Below are 17,061 nucleotides of genomic sequence, written 5' to 3' on the forward strand. Positions count from 1 at the left end.
AACTTCCAATTCCTCTTCCCAATTATCAGTTCGAATAATCAAAATAAACGATTCTCCCACTCGATTTCTCCTTCCATTCTCCGAGTCGCTCTTTAAAGAAAAGCTACGGAGAGCAGAGAGTCCCGGGAGCACTTAGGGTAATCGAGCAAAGGAGGAACCCTATTTCCCGATCCCCCTAAATCATTGGGATTCGCGACGGGGGCTGGGATCGAATTCGCGATAAGTGGTGATCGAATATCGTAGTACACCGGCCGATATTCCTATCATATCCACGAGGTCCCCGGTTGCCGATAGTAAATCAGAGGAGCGGTGACAACAGCTAAATGGATCCGTGGGATTCCAGCTGGCGAATGTTGGCCATACTAACTGCTGCACGAGCATCCGGGCTATCCGATCGTCCCGTCGATCCGATCCGACGGCCGTGAATACTGGTTCCTTGGCAGACGCTCTGACAGCCACTGTGTTTTTTCACAGTTTCATTTTTCACGGACCCGGCCAAATCTGCCTGATGACCCACTGAACTGTCTCCCAGGGTGACCTTAGCCACGCTGCAATCGCCTTTCGGTGTCCTGATGCTGCGGGAAACGCGGACAACTCGTTTGCATGCTCGAACAGTGGGCTAAACCGATGAATTTTCCGTAAAAATCAACGAACTCTCGATAGAAATGAGTAGGCTGCGGATCTTTATGCAAAATAAAACTGGTCTGCATCGATTGTAAGAAATAGAAACTAGATTGAATGTTATTTCTTCCTGTAATGATTTTAACACTTTACCTACCGCAAGCTCATTAATAGGATTTTCAATCATTGTGCTGTACCAAAAGAAAGCATAGAAATTTTCTTTTACATTGGAATCTTAAGTGAAAGTATTAGATGACGATATTGTGGGTGACTTGTTAGTTCAATTGTAAAATGTTTTCAACAATTTTCAATTTCATATACTCAATTTTGCTATAAATCCATAAAGATCCGCAGTCTAGGAATGAGATTGAGCGATGGTTTTTTGTGAAATTAAAGCTGAAAGATTGCAGAATATGGGAAAAATGATTAAATTGAATGATATACATTTTCAAAGTTAAAAAACGTCCACACCGTAATCTCACTATCTTTCCCATATTCGGCAATATTTCAGCTTTAACTTGATAGAAAAATCTTCGCTCAATCTCGTTTCTATCGAAAGTTCTCTGACTTTGAAGCTTTCTTGGGAGTTTAGCGACTGGACTGACTTGCTCACACAGTGGATCTCTTCGTAGATCTTGAAGTATTGCAGAACTGATCCAAGGATTGAGGCGAGGTTGTAAATTGGACAGTGGAATCGTAGAATGCCGGTAGAAACGAGGTAGAACAGTCGATTGTTCCTTATTTCCCTCGACAGACCCCGGCGATATTGAATTTCTACGCCATCGATATACGGATTCGAGAGTGTCTCCTCGCTAATGGGGGCCCGGGCTAAGTCGGCTGCTACATCGTGTCCCCGGACCACGGAAATCAATAGGTATTCAGAGTTTCTGCACATAAATCTTCTGCTAGCCAGAAGAGAGAGAAAGAGAGAGAGAGAGAGAGAGAGACTCCCCGTGGAAAGACATCCCGTCGTTAAAACAATTCCGGTTTAAAGAACGAATTCAATTAGCCTCGTGACATTATCGTGAATCGTCCGCGCGCGTTCGAGTTAAACTTTAATTGCTTCCTGCGTTCGACTGGTATTTAATTAGCCCTTTCATCGGAATGTAGATCTTCGCCGCTTCGAGTCTTACTTTCTTCCAGGAACAGTCTTTTTTCTTCTGGCTCCGGGAAAATTTTTATCGAATTGTAAAACTGGAAGGAACATTGTTGAATAAGGAAAAGTTCGAAGGAGTCGATAGAACAGCATACGCAAAGCAACAAATGGCTGCAGCTTTCAGGAGGTGGTACAATGCCTTTTCAATAAACGGTGATCGCGTTAACCTCGGGTAATTGAACCCTTCAACCCTCCCAGCTCTTCCCGGCTCCACCTTTCCTCATCCTTTCGCTTCTATCTCCCTGGATATCGTATCCGAACGCTCATCCTAGCTATCGTCCCTAGATAATCGTAGTCATAGCCGCACCTGAGGAGCTTGCGAGCACCGATCCGACAAGAATCTCGTTCGTTCGTGCACAAAGGGTCGCCCATTCAAAACTGCCGGCAATTAAACTTCTTAAACCCACCCCCTACCTGCTTTTCGACACCGTGACGGGACCCTTCAACCTTCATCCCCTTCGTTATCCCACGAATCTTCTCGCTGACGGACGAATTTAAACTAGTTGGACGTTGTTTTCTCAAAAATGTCTCTCTTTGGCAGGATTTCTGGTTTGATAGTCGGTGAATGGATATTCTTAACGATTGTATCAATGGGAATCCTGACTGAATAGAAATCGACCATTTTCCCAACGGTGCCGAATCAGATCCCGCGCGAATCAAACTCGAATTAAAACTCCATCGTAGCTCGAGCCCGATCATTACCAGGAACCATCCGGGAGCATATAGAAGCATCTCCACTTTCCCTAACCGAGTGCAGAATCAGCCGGCCTCTCTCCCAGCTGGGATTCAATCAGAGTCGTCGGAGAAAACACGTCGGGGCCGATGAAATTATAATGGGTTCCGATTGGATTCCGTTCGGAGTAAATCGGATTGATCTGTCCGTAAATATAGGGAGCAGGCCAGCCCGGAAGGGCACAACAGGTGGGACAAGCAAGATCGCCAGAGGTGGGTGTCATGGTCTCTCTCTTCGGTGCCAAGTAACGCAAACACGCCGCTGAGTTTCGAGAAACGTTGGGAAACATTGGTGCGCGTCGTTGTTTCCGGACGCGTGAAACTCAAACAGATATGGCGGCGATCGCCTTCGGCTATTGGATCTCTCTGGCTACTCACGATTTTGTGATGAAGATGCTGAAGCTCCCTCTCGGTGACCCTTCTGCGGGACAGCTCCCGTTGCTCCCGCCTGTACTGGCTGTACTTGTAGAAAAGATACATGCCGGGAAGCGCCAGGACCACCAGGGGCTTCATCAGGCCTGCTCGACCGCCTGCACCACGGACCCGAGGCTCTGGAGGCTCGTCCAGGTCCTCCAGCTGGCCTGCCGCCTCCGCCACTGCTGGTACCGCTGGCATCTTAGATCACCTGGAATGGAAACACACCTTTGTAGTCCTAGTTCTGATTGGTAGTCTGAGATCGGTGGGTCTGACACAACGCTAGGGTACACTCACACACCGCTAGACCACGTATACGTACGCGAGGATTGCGTGGGTCCGGGATTCTACTTCTGATTTCTCGATAATGCAAAGACGGGGTTTTTCGGTAGTCAAAATCGCTAGATGAGAGATCAATCTAGGCCGTTGTTTGCCTCAAACGTCCTCCTTTTACGTTTCCGAGCAATGGTTTTGCAATATTTGAGGGCCGTTTGGGATCGATAGTCTAAGGGTGGATTTATAGTGGAGCTGCGAGCATCGATGATAGCGGCGCGGTGAAAAGAAACCAACATTCGTGGCAACATTTCGACACATACTAATGAAAAAGTACATACGTATTTTCTTTGTTTTTCTTTTTTTTTCACCGCACAGAGCTCACCTCGCTGCTCCACTATAAATCCACCCTAAGATCGGTGGGTCTGGGAGTGTTGTTTCGAGGACCTTGATCATAACAATTTAAAAAATCTGATGTCCACGTAACGATGAGTTTACTAAAACAGTGATTCCAGTTAGCAGTTCTTTGTCCACAAGTTCGTGGTTAATTAATCGGCAGAAACAAATGATCCATTACGAGCATGCGTTTCTATGTCAGACGAGCGTCGTCCCGAGTAATAGGAACTGTAACAGCGGCCGTTTCAATATCCCGAATGAGGCACAATGTACCAGTATAGACCATTGTCTGAGGCGACAAGACTCGGATACGGTGTCATTACTTAATCAGCATTCGGCGGATCTTCCATGATTCTTTCAAAGAATACATAATTGAACGGACGGTCGGCTGAATGGCTAACACACGTTATCGTACACGTCGGTTTCACGGCGAGAGAGGAACGGAAAGTGTCTGTCAATTGTTAATTTTTAAAAACCGGACCAACGAACTCTCGCTGTCTAGTAAAATGGACGTTGGGAAGGTTCGTCGAACCTGCTTCTGGTTCGACTATTTCGAGAGTACCGTCGCAACAGGGCTGTAGCGTCGATATTTTACAATTTTACTCGATCTTCGGTTGACTTTCAATCAACGGTTCGTACGAATTAGGTGTTCGGGCAACTCTCTAAGATCCAACGGTACAGTTAACTTTTCAGAAGAAGTGACAAAGCGACAGCAACAAACAAACAGAAAGAGAGGAACGTCGACAAAGCCAGTCGGCCGATCGGTTCAAGGAGTGAACGTTCGTCGGGTTCACGGGCTGCTGAACGAATCTCGCCGGAGTCATCAGCTTTTCCAGGTGTTCTCGAGCGCGAGATAAGTGTAGCACAGAGACGTCGAAAAGCGTGGGCGGCTGTTTGCTCGGTGGCGCGTGCGATTCCCCGTTTTCTGATAGAGTTCAGGTGAAACGAGGGAATTTTAGGTCACCGTCGGACGACTCTATTGGGTATTGGATTTCCATCAAATCGTGTTCTCTCCTCGTTTTTTCTTTCTCCCCACTCCACGCGCGCGCGAAATTTCCCCTTCTCCGTCGCGTTTTCTTTTTGCTTCGATATTTATAATCCTCGTTAACGTCGAGACCCCGAGAGAGAGAGAGAGAGAGGGAGAACGTCCCTGTGACGAAATCGCTTTCCGTTGCAGATGACTCGGCCCGCTACCAAACGAGCTTTTTACCCGCTGCCAATTATTCCGGGATATTTCTGCCAGCTGCCCATAAATGAAAGATACCGCTTTTCTCTTCTTCGGCAAGCGGAGAAAGAGAGACAGCACCGAGCACGGACGTAACACGGTGGCAAACGTACCTGGGGACACCGCATTTAGCTGATGAGCTTCTGGTATCGCCGGTGCTCCGGGGAACACGGTCCTTTCAGGCCACCGAATAATTCTTCCTCGCCCGGCAGGACGTACGTTCGTTATCAGAATATTCAACGGTCAGGCTTCATCTCACTCCTCTCGCGAGGGTCTGATTTGTCCGACGCTTTTTCTCGCGGACACGGCTTTCGAACTAGATCCGAGTGATTCCAGGATCCTTTTTTTATGAATTCAACTGCTCGAGCTGCATGCGGAATCAACCTTAATCAGACGGCTCGCGGAATCCGGCTTTTGTGATTCTTGGGTTCGATGGAAGTTCCAGATTTGTCTCTTTCCTGTTGGATGTGAAGCATCTCGATTTACAGTTCGGAAGAATTCTGTGTTCGCAATTCTGGTTCTTGATGGATGCTAATCATTGGACTCGGATTTCATGCTTTCATGCAAACAGTAGAGATTTTAAAATAATTTAAAATCACCGATGTATTGTTTTCAGCATGTTAAAACGATTGCAGTAAGAATCAAACGTCTGTCTGGCTGTTTGATCATAATGACGAGTCAAAGAAGTTCTCCTCGGTTTCAATTGGCGAACCAAGCCGAGCACGCGAAAAACACGGTGAAATCCGATCGGTTTGATGCCAATTAACGATATTACATCGAGAACGATGCACGTCCGGATGCGTATCGGTGCAGACAGAAGCGGGATGTAATCGGATCAACCCTGTCAACCCGGTGCAACGCAAAACTGCATCTCCGTGAGGTGAAACGCGCGAATCAGCGAAGGGTGCACGAACTCGGCCAGGCACACGGACACGGACCGCGATATAGAGCGGGCCGCGGTTATTTCTAGAGCGGGCCGGTTGAGAATAGAACGGCAAATAGACGGCTGAATTAAATATAGCCGGTGAACGACCCCCAAGTAGATTACGAAATTTCATTGAAGTCACGGAAGTCCACAATAGGGTCCCGGCTGGCCATGTTTCTGCTTCGTATCGAAGTTGATTCTGGATGAAATCGGCCACTACCCTCGATAGTTCGACCACTGGCCCTATCTCGCAGTGATAAGAACCGCGACCGGTCTCCGGGAGCCATCAAATTTTTGCGCAAGTTCATCTGAGGAAATTGGAGCGCTGGGAAATTGTAGAATTCTTTCTAGATAGATTAGTTGGATTATCAATGAGTTACCGGCACAACGAACTCATTGTTCGTTGTCGAGAATGAATCGCGATCTCAGAACCGTGTTAATAAGCAGGGATTACGACGTATCGGAGAGTCACCACTAAAATTATTTACACATTATTGAATATGGTCGTATTCAATTCCTCGTATTGATACAAAGAAAAAGATTAATACATAATGGAGTTATTCTAGGTCGGAAGAAACGTTTAGTTTTCGTGTTAAAATATAGGGTTGGTCAAGAAAGTAATTTCAGTATTTTAAGGGTGAAATACAAAGTTCTTTTCTTCACAATTCCGCGCTCATAAAACTTCTGCTCCTCCTCGGCAAAAAACTGATCCATGTCCAATTTCAGGTCATCGTCATTAATGAAAGTTCATTGCTTGAATAAAAAAGTTGGGTTTTATTTCACCTCAGGATGCCGTAATTACTTTATTGCCAACCCAATAGGTCCGAGTGCAAAGGGTTGACACCGATTTCCAATGCATACGATTAACAGCTACACTATTTCGGATTCTTATAGAAATCTTTTGCAGACGCATTCGAGAAACTGGTTCCGGGAGACCGTCGCAGAATTTAAACGATCCCCGAGCGTCTGAGAAACAACGGAGGCCTGGAAGGAATACAGATAAGCATCCAGTGGTGGCGTAATTAGGCTTTACAGCAGACTCGCCAAGAGAACAATGCCGAAAACAGCACGTGCCGAACAATAATCGCGTAACCGAGGGAGCAGCCAAAGAAACGGGAGGGAAGTTTGTTTGTGCTGTGCTGTGCTGTGCTCGCGGAGTCCGGCAGGGTCAACAGCGCCCTTATTGCTGTGTGCCAATCATTTCGCAGGGCAAACATCCCGGTTGTTTGCTCGGCCGTCTATGGTTGTATCCGCGGCGATCGAATCTGCATTGCTAACGTTACTCTTTCGCCTGACTAATTATGCGATCGCGGTCAAGACGATGCTGCAGCGCCGTTCGCCCTTTTCTTTCTTGCCAGATTTACACACGTGATTAACCCTTTGCACTCGAAGCAATTTTAATTCGAAAATCAAAATCATTTCTTTCGACTCAGAACATTTTCATTCTATGTAATCTTTTTTACATTGTGCACATGAAATTTAACCAGTTTTCTCATGTAACAGTTTTGAGCGTTTCACAATTTATAGAAAACAGACGAATTTAATAATATTGAAACTGTTTTGAATAATGGTGTGGCCATTTTTACTGGCGCCTTACAGTCGCCATTCGAGTGCAAAGTTTACTAGTCGATGATGGTAAAAAAGAACTACAAAATTGGGTACAAAATTGCGTTTGTTCAATGCCACTGTTAAAAATCGGACATTTGCAACCTAATACTTCAACAATTCGGGATGCAGCGAACGAAGTGGCGTGTTCGTGTTGATGCAACTGCAAAGGGAGGATGCAATCGAGTAGACAGCGGTTAATAAGACTAGTCAGCAGCCGCGGGAAACGCTAATTGCGGCAGTGATCGAATCCGTCTCGGAGACATCGGGAACAGCGGGGCTTTATGCGAACGATCAACAGGAAAATCTGATAGCGTCGCGGGAAAGACGTTAGTGAAAGGCGCAGTGCGTGTACGATGCCAGCACGCACACACGTGCACGCGTTATCACCTTGGGAGGTAATATATTATCGGAAATGAATCAATATATCGACTGGTTGTTGCACGGCCCGTAGCCGACGCTATGAAAACATACGCCACCTCGGGGATTCGTTGCGTTCGCGGCAAGGGCAAGGTCGACTCTGCTTCGCTTTTAGGCTCTTCGGATTCTTTGGAGAACCGGTGTGAGAACAACAGTATTTTTCATTAGGACGATGTGCGGGCTACGTTCCCCGTGGACTGGATTCTTTCACCCCCTTTTCACAGTTCTTTCGGTTTGGCCGTGTTTGATCTCGTTTGCTCCACGATTTTCCCGTGCAGTTACATTGTCGTCGCGTTTCTGTGTGCTTGTTTCTTTGAACAAGCAAACGTACTGGCAACCCTTTGCGCTGGGAACTATTCTAACTCGAAAATGAAACATTCCTTCCGACCTAGAAATTGACGTGATACCTCGTACAATACATAAATGTGTCGTAATCGATTAGATACCAACATATCTAATAATGTAAACAATTTGGTGCCCAAGGTGGTTCGGAACCCACCTTATAAAAACTGTAGGTCCCTTCGCGAAAAAACCCTGGCAGTTAAGAGCGACGTAAAATAACCAATTAAAAAAAAATGTAAACAATATTTTGAATAATGGTACAGTGTCGAGGGTTAACAAATCGTGCTACAAACGAAATTCCAATAACATTCTCCCTATGCCGAACCGTCGATCGATCTCGACACTCGGACTAAATACCGAAAGGACCTTCGATCGTCCGGAAGGATCAACAATTCACGGTCGAAGTGGTCGAACAGTCAACATTGTAAGCGTTCCCATCGAACCGGACTCACGCAAGACGGAATCCATTGAAATTCCAGAAACGCGGGCGGCACATCTGCGAAATTGGGACAGGTGGCGGAAGGATAACGCTCTGGAGTCCTGCGGGAGAGCAAGAGGGAATCACGTGAGTGCCGCAGCCAATCAGATCGAATCCAGAGAGGGATGAGAGAGAGAGGCGGAAGTGAGGAAAAGAGAGAGAAAGAAAGAAAGAGAGAGAGAGTGTGGTCGAAGGTACGTCGTCGACTGTTCGGAGAAATTATTACGTTGGTGCCCGCGAGGGCTATCGTACCGATCTAATATTACACGTACATATGCGTTTCGCCTTGACATGTCGCAATGGCGGTCGCAAGAACAAGGACAACCGACGCCGCGCCGCGCGGCAGGATAACATCGTGCCGGATAGGCTACGGCCAAGTACACGTCCTGTCGCCTTCTATTTTTACGCCTCTGTTTTCTGTGCACTGTTCAGTAACGTTCGATTGCCGTGTTGCGCGATTAGGATCGATCTGGCCGCTCGTTCCTCATCCTCACGTGACGCCGCAAGCGTAACCTGACGCCGTCGAACCGAACGCTCCTCGAAACCGGAACTCCGCTTCACTCGCAAATTGTAAGATTTCCTTTAAAATTGCCCACTTCAGCTCCGGGAATTTTTAAACAATATTCCACGCGCGCAAAATGGCTCTACTGTACTTAGAAAGGCGGAGAATTGTGAGAATTGCAACCCCGAGGGGAGCAATAAAGCGATACTACTACTTGGAAAGTCCTCCGTCGAAATGAACATAAATTCGCAAAGAGAAATCGACTTCTCCGAATCACAATGGCCCAGACCTCTCGAAAAATCGTTGTTTACACAGCCAGATTAAAACCTCCCGCACAATGCTTCAGCCTGGCCAAACAAACCAGCCTGCATTGCGTCTCCCACTAAAAATACTCTTTCCCGATTGTCTAATTGAATACTAATTGAACAACGACCCTAGCGAAGACCTTTCAGCAGGCCGTGCTTAAAGATTCAGCGATCGAACAGGATCAGCCTGGTGAATAAATAAACCGCGGTAATCGCGGCCTAATAATATTGCCAGGTACATCGCAGGAAGATATCAAATTGCATCGTTGGCAAATCGAATCAACATCGACGTCCCCCGGGATTGTAGCGATAGTTGTCCTAAGAAACGAGTGCTATATGTATACCAGCTCGCCGCAGCTCGATGTACATAAAACGATCGCACGCTGTCGCTGCCGGAACGGTTCTTTTCCCTCGGATTATAAATCAAGATGTTTCATCGAATTCGGGGTAGAACTCGATACGATCTCGATTACTCGGAGAGCGAAGGGATGCCCGATCGCATTGATCAATCGCCGCGGGAACATCGGAGATGAGGCTGCAGTGGAGTTCGCGATCATGCTTCTCCCTTACAGCACAATGAACACACCACCCTCGAGAACTATTTGAAACCACGTACGAACGACACGGGGAAAAGACTCGGCTGCGTCATGGACACCTAACGCGACGTTCCACCGACGAACCTAACCGCGCTCGACACACGGTGTCTTTCCGGGACAATTCTCCAGCTATTTCTCGACTTCGTCGTTCACCCCGGAAGTGAAGTTAGGCTACGTGTCACTCTCGGATCTAGGTGTTCTAACACTACGATCGGTCACGGTGCACTTACGTAGTCGCTGGCTAAGCTGGCTGGATGACTGTGCGGCGATTAGAGTGGTGAGACGGGACCGTGATGAGAGCACAAGAACGGGGGTGTACTCGCGGGCCGAGCGGAGAACCGAGGGAAGAAAGGTGCGTGCACGGAAAACCGAGGGTGTCGAGAGACAGAGAATCACGAAGAAAAAACCGCCTGCGCCGGCGACACGAGCGTCCCTCGTGCGCTCAGCTCAGCTCAGCTGAAACATCGCCGAGCCGCGACTGTCCTGGCGGAGTACCGGCGGCTGCACTGCGCGCCTGCAGCTAGGCAAACCGCGCACGAGCCCTGGCTCGGCCCTCGCCGGCCGTTTCCGGCCCCTGTCGGCACCCGTCGCCGCCACCCGCTCGACCTCGATGCTTTTTGGCGGTATACGGGACATGAGACGACGCGCAACGGCCCGGCGCAGGCTAGCATCTACTAGGGGCTGCTGCGCCGGCAACCAACGCGCACATACGCCGGCAGGGTTGTAGCTACACGGGGCCCTGCCTCGTGCTTTCTGAGGTTTCACCCTTTCTGGCCCCGTACACGGCGAGACCAGACGTTCACGCTAGCATCGCTGGCTTCCTCTCTCGCTGATTTGCTTGTACTATACGCCGAGTATTAACCAGACTGATCTTTACGCAAAATATTAATTAATTCTCTGAATTAGAACAATTGTAGCGCAAGGATCAGTCAGGTGTCAACTGCACTTTGTATTTTACTAGAGTTCAAGTGGGCATGTCTTACTGTTCCGTTTAATCGTTTTCTGAATAGCTAGAACGATAAGTTAGTAAACAATGCCGTATTGTTATCAAGTTTCTGACGTCTATATCACAGGTACAGAACCCATCTTCCACAGATTATGTCAACAGTCTAAGGGTGAAACGGTGTAGAGGAGACAAGCGTTTGTTCGGTACAAATCGTTTGCTAATAGACGTCGCCACGTTCAGAGGAAAATTACCAGGATGACGGCAACGAGCAGCTTTTAGACAAAAGTAAATATTCAAAAATTACATTCCGCTATTCCTGAACATCCAATTTATTGTATAAATTATTCCAGCGTTTTATTCGTCGATATGAAAAATTTTCAGGGGGATGTTGTTTTGGAATAAACCCTTCCCCGTTCCTAGGATCCTGATCGATGCTCCTGTTGACGGCTGTTCCCGCGGAGGTTGATCCCTTGATCCCTCAAGATATATCTGAAATTTTTTGAAACTTCGTAGCCCGGGGATTACTTTGTAGACTGGGGATCAAAATTGATGGTGCATGTTGAGATTGAACAACTGTTCTCTCGCACGTATTTGTTCCTTCTGCCGAGACAATCCGTTCCTGTCATTCGAGAAGCGCTGCCAGAAGTGATCATACTGCGACCCGAGACAATTTTTAACTAAATTAGAATTGCTGGATTCAAGCAGATGGAAATTGATGATGTAATACTCAAAGAAAATTTGATTTCGATCAGAAAATTTGGTAATCAGATCAAGCAGCAGGGGATGGAGGAAAATTTCTTCGCGATCCATCGCGGAAAATCATTTTCTCCGAGGGTTCTGAAGGGGTGGCTGTATCGCGTCGGTACCAATCATTCATCGGATCGGATCGAGGGTTCTCAGGATTGATCATCCGCGGGTGCACTCGTGCAGCTGGCGTGACTGCGTGACGCAATGCGTGGTGAGTGCATCGTACGAGCGCGTCGATCGAAGCAGTTCTGCCGGCGTTGTGGCCGGGTGCCCACTGAGCTTGCACGGACCACCGTTGGTGATTTCTGCCGACGATGCTGCGCTACTGCTGCGCGATCGATAAACGGAGGAGGGATAGAACCACCCGGGAAGAAACGAGGGAATCTGCGCCTCACCCTCCTCCACCCCTACTAACCCTCTCTCTCTCTTTCTCTCTCTGTCTCTTTCGCTTTCTCCTCTCCGGGCACACTCTCCCGCAACGCATGACTGTTTGCCGGATCCCGCTGATGCCGGTCTATTCTCTGGGTTCCCTCCACCTGGACCCTCTCATCCCGGTTTTCCTCTTTCTCCACCTATCTGCACCCCTTTTTCTATCTCCACCTTTCTCTCTCTCTCTCTGTCTCTCTGCTCATCTCTGTATCTATTTTTCTCCCTCACTCTACGTGTCTCGAGGTATAGCGGTCTCGTCTCTCCTGGGACTGTAGCCGGGACGATATTAAGGTTACTGAACTCGAGAACTGTGATTACTATCTCCCTGGATTGCCTCAATCGGTCCGGCGATTTTTCGGAAATTGGTACCAGCTGGGAAGTTCAGCCCTTCAAAGGTTCGATCGTAGAATCTTGTCGAAGAGGCAACACTCCGGGCGGTACCTTTGATGTCGGTCGTTCGACTGTCCCTTTGAATTGGTTGTATAGACGCGCGGGAAATTTAAATCGACTGGAATCGAACATGCTCAGTCCGCGGCAATAGCTAACAATTACAAGTCTATTTATTTTAATTTGGTATTTGATATTCATGTTAATTTTGCAAGATGGAGAAGTTAATAAAGAAGAAACATAATGAAACGAAACTGTAGAAAATATACTTCAAGAATATTACGGAGTTATTACAAAAATGCTGATTACAAATATGTTAGAAATGAAGGTGTCCGTGGTTGCTGCGAGCGGTTAGATCGGCAAGTTGCATTCTCAATGCGCACGTGCTCCTGCCCAAGTCGTTCGTACGTGGGGGATGCGTGGGTGTAGAAGTCAGTGTGCCGGCAACAACCCCCGGGGACCATTGATCTGACGTTCCCCGCGGTGACGTCACGCCCGCCAAACAGAAACGGGTCAAACGTCACGAAAAATGGCTCTGTACGGGGGCGAGAGGGGGGCCGCTGGCTGCGATTCAAGGATGTATTGTATTTCACTCTCATAAATCGATCGTTTAGCGTCGTTCCCCGGGTTCGACTTCACGGTTTGCATCCGAAATCACGGGAAAAGACGATCGATCCGCGTGAAACAGTCACGGTTACCCCTGCCGAAAAAAGATTCGCGATCACGCGAACCACTGTCGCTTTTCAGCAGACCGACTTGGGAAATTCAGGTTTCGAAAGAAGGACGCTCTCCATGTCTCGCGAGAAGTCTTTTGATACAATGGTTAAGCAGTGACGTCACACACGTTGGCCAATAATCCGGCCAGAACCGAAAGTGCAAGTGGAATGACCCAATCGGACGGCTTGCTGCCGCATTCCTTTCGAATTCCTGCCAGGAGATTTCTTGCGAGGCACGGAGACCACCTTGCTGGGTGGACAAACCGTGTTTAAAAGCGGTTTTGGGGGTTGTAGGTGGCTGGCTAGGGGATGGGGAACCTTGTAGCAAGACGATCGAGTTGGCTATTACGCTGCAATCATACAATTTCATCGATTCAAACATGACTCAACCGATGGAAGCAAGGGTATCATTATTCTCGAGCATCTTTCATAGGCACAGAGCTAGAATGAAAGCTCTCCTCAAGCTTTCCAGGTTGTGGTCATCGATTGTTTCGAGATTTGCAAGATTGGCTCTGTACAAACATTATCGAATGATGTCAAACCAGGGTTTGACTTGAACGACAACTTCGCCACGCAATAAAGATCGTGTACTATTAAATTATAAAAGTTGACGACGACTCTGCAATCTCGAAAATTTGATCTTAGAAGCTACATCGTGCTCGAAGCACGGTACATTACGTTTGGGAAAGTTTCGTGGAGTTTTGTCGGCGTTTCTTGCGTTCCATCGCGTTCAGTTCGATCGTCGGGCTCCGCGCGGCCGCTTTTATCTATCAGATCCGTCGAATTGAAACCGTGAACGCGATGGGATTGCGTTATTTACGTGAACAGGTCGATTCCGGTGGAAAAGGTCAGAGTAGTCAGGCCCTCGCGTGGATGGTCCAGCCTTTCGATACCGTCGAAAATTGTTTCGCCGTTTGCCCTAAAGCTGCGTGTTCATTCGAGAAGAGTTCCTACTCTCTCAACATTTTTACTGATCGAACAGCCAACGGAGAACTATCCGAGAGCTTCCTATCGCGGAACGGTGTTCATTGGAAACTGATTTGTCTCTGCAGCTTCTCCCAGCTGACGCGCGGAACAATGCGAGAGAACGTGATAACTGGACCGCGCATTTTATTATGAACAAAATAATGGGAAATGAGGAAACATGATAATGGGAAAACAAAATAATGGGAAATGAGCCAACGTTCGAGCGTGTTTGCGTAGTTTTACCTTCTCGAAAGAATTCAAACGATCGTACAAACTGTGTTCCGTAATGTAAATTTGAGAAGTGGACACGCACCTTAACAGATTCGATCGCGACTCCGATACCAGCCGCCGCCGCCGCGGACAGGCAAAAACCCGGAGCGATTTAGATGATAATCAGCGAGAGGGTGGTGGGCGGAGGATGGGTTGTTCATGATTCATCCGGGATGAAAATAATGAGAAAAGATAATGGCGCATTATGAACGAGGAGCGAGCCAGCCGAGGCAGCGAAGGATCCAGTTTGTGTGTCGCGCGCGATTCAATGCATGCTTGTAACGAGTGCGAGTTCCTGAGGCCCCCTCGAAATAACGAGGCCTCCGAACAAAAGTGCAGAGGTTCTTGTACAGAGAACTTGGACCACGGCGCGGCAACGAGAGTGCGCCGTTACGTAATAATATCTCTGAAAATTCAACGTGTTATTACTCCCGGGCACGAGGGCGCCGGAAACAGGCAATTGAATCCCCTCGAGCGCAAGGACCTCTCCACAGTGCATTCCTTCTTCTTTTCTGTGATGTCTCTCTAGCCCTGGACACTATCATCTATCCGATATACCTGGAGAATCATTCGAGCAACGCTCCATACGATTTTGAAAAACGATTACTTCTCACGAAGTGCGCTAACATTCTACAACAGCGATACTTTCGAACAGTGCAAAAAGATAATGTTTACCGGTTCGCGTCTTCAAAATTGCTTACTAATTAGTAATCGAAGCTAAACAAAGACTTTAGCAACCGCCAACGCAACAACCACAGAGGTTGTCCCGGGTTCCGCCGGGTTGCACAAGTTTCGCGAATCGCTACTTCCGTGAATAACCGAGAGTCGACGGAACACGAGCTGCAATCTAATCAGCGACTATACGCGTTGCACAATGCCTCCATCAACCCATCCTCAGATAAGCTTCAGGCTCTAATCAGTTTCCACGGGTCTAGCGAGTCTCGCGGTTAAGTCGCCATCGACGATAGGGAAATTGCTGGTTGGCAACCGCTTCGAAACGGGAACGGCTCCTTTGTCGAACTTTTAGAACCACTGTCGATGTTCTCTTTCGAGTTTCCGCGGACGAACCAACCTTGGTTTCATCGTATTCGTTAGATATTTCGCTTCAAGTTAATGTTTCGTGTCGCGGATATTCTTTAACGTGCTGTTGCCGAGTTTCCGAATAAGACTGTTAGGATTCAGGGATTCTGGGTGTCCTAGATTGCTACGAGGCCTTTCAGAGAGATTTGTGTGACTCCTGGAAGGGTCTGTGGATATTCCAAAATATTATTTGCTTTCCACTGATTTCTAAGTAGCTTGAGGAGTCCGAAAATGTCCTGCGACACACGAATGCGATGTAGAGGTCTCCAGGAACGGGCTAATAAAAATTATTTACGCCAGTTATTTGATCTGCAGTTTCCTCTTCCTCGGAGGAGTAATCTGAGACACAATATTGGTCATGGGATCTGTCCACACCACTCCGAGACAGTCGTAGTTGCTAAATGGGGTGGACACCCCTTGTATCTACCAATCTATGTAATTCGAAAAACTAATTTCATGCTCGAATCTATCTCTTCGCGAAAATTAATTTGTTAATAACCTCGGCACCAGAGAAACTCCCCGAGGAGTTAAAACGAGAGAAAGATGTGACGATGACAGTGGGCGGATCTAAAGAAAGAAATGATTTCCCTTTGAAGTCACAGGCGGGGTCCGGATTAGACGAATATCCGTGATCCTTGAAGAGCTTCGAAGTTGGTCGATGACACGGTTCGAGCAACGTCGACGTCGACGTTGCTCGGTCGGGTCGCCGTCGGCTGAGCGTCACTGGCATGACGTCACAGAAAGTTCAATGACGTCATAGCCCGTTCGATACACCGCGATCCGGTGGTGGGGGCTGGTTCACCGAGAGACGAGAGCAAAGAAGAGCACGACCCCGCCAGGGAGGAAACGTGGAACGAGGCTCTGTAGCATCAGCCTGTGGATGGAAGAAGGGGTTGGTCGAGGAGAACGGGGGTGGAAAAAGCTGAGCGGAGAAGGGAGCCAGCGTGGAACGAGAGACTTTTCACGCCGTTGCAAGTGAATGCCACTAGCACACTCGCGTCGTGTATCAAAGAACTAGGCTGACGTATTTTGGCCCCACTGTCGGGGCTACTTGGCATTCAGTTTCGCCATAAAACAGCGAAATCTCACTTTTCGGTCGCTATAAATAAACGTCTAGGACGCACGCAGTCGAAACTCACCTCGACACTGGGACCAGGCTCGCCCAACTAAACAGACAGTTCTATCGTGTCTGTCATTCAATATTTCTGTTTTTTTCCAAAACTACAATAACATATTTAATTTAAACGTTAATTTTGTTTGACAATTAGCAAAGTTACTTTATAATTCGTAATAAACGATCGAACCGTTGCGCCGAAAACATTTAAAAATTTATTATCAGCAAATACGATCGATAGAAGAAACATATTTAGTTCTCGTGTCGTTGGAAAATTATTGACACAATAATTTCTCCATCTTTTTTCAGGGTTATCGTCCGCTCTTATTTATTGATCACCACACTGGTTTGATAGTTAGCGATTATTAGACAGCGGATCATTAAAACTAGAAATTAATTAATTTCATAATCCTTTT

The 17,061-nt window shown here is 47.5% G+C and overlaps 1 protein-coding gene across 2 annotated transcripts in view; it reads right to left on the bottom strand.

Annotated features, from left to right (window-relative positions):
- The window catches only part of LOC143215431 (uncharacterized), a 52,435-nt gene extending 41,923 nt beyond the window's left edge, over positions 1 to 10,512 (bottom strand). Inside the window, exons 1-3 of one of the 2 annotated variants that reach the window (XM_076437553.1) lie at positions 10,221 to 10,512; positions 4,931 to 5,275; positions 2,888 to 3,134 (exon numbers count right to left, since the gene is read on the bottom strand). In XM_076437553.1, coding sequence (XP_076293668.1) covers positions 2,888 to 3,124 — 237 coding nt within the window. In that variant the 5' untranslated portion in view covers positions 3,125 to 3,134; positions 4,931 to 5,275; positions 10,221 to 10,512. The remainder of the gene's footprint in view (positions 1 to 2,887; positions 3,135 to 4,930; positions 5,276 to 10,220) is intronic. The other variant, XM_076437552.1, reaches the window with a different exon arrangement.
- Between the last annotated feature and the right edge of the window lie 6,549 nt (positions 10,513 to 17,061).

The sequence above is a fragment of the Lasioglossum baleicum genome, chromosome 13, assembly GCF_051020765.1.
Source record: "Lasioglossum baleicum chromosome 13, iyLasBale1, whole genome shotgun sequence".
Classification (NCBI taxonomy): Eukaryota; Metazoa; Arthropoda; class Insecta; order Hymenoptera; family Halictidae; genus Lasioglossum; species Lasioglossum baleicum.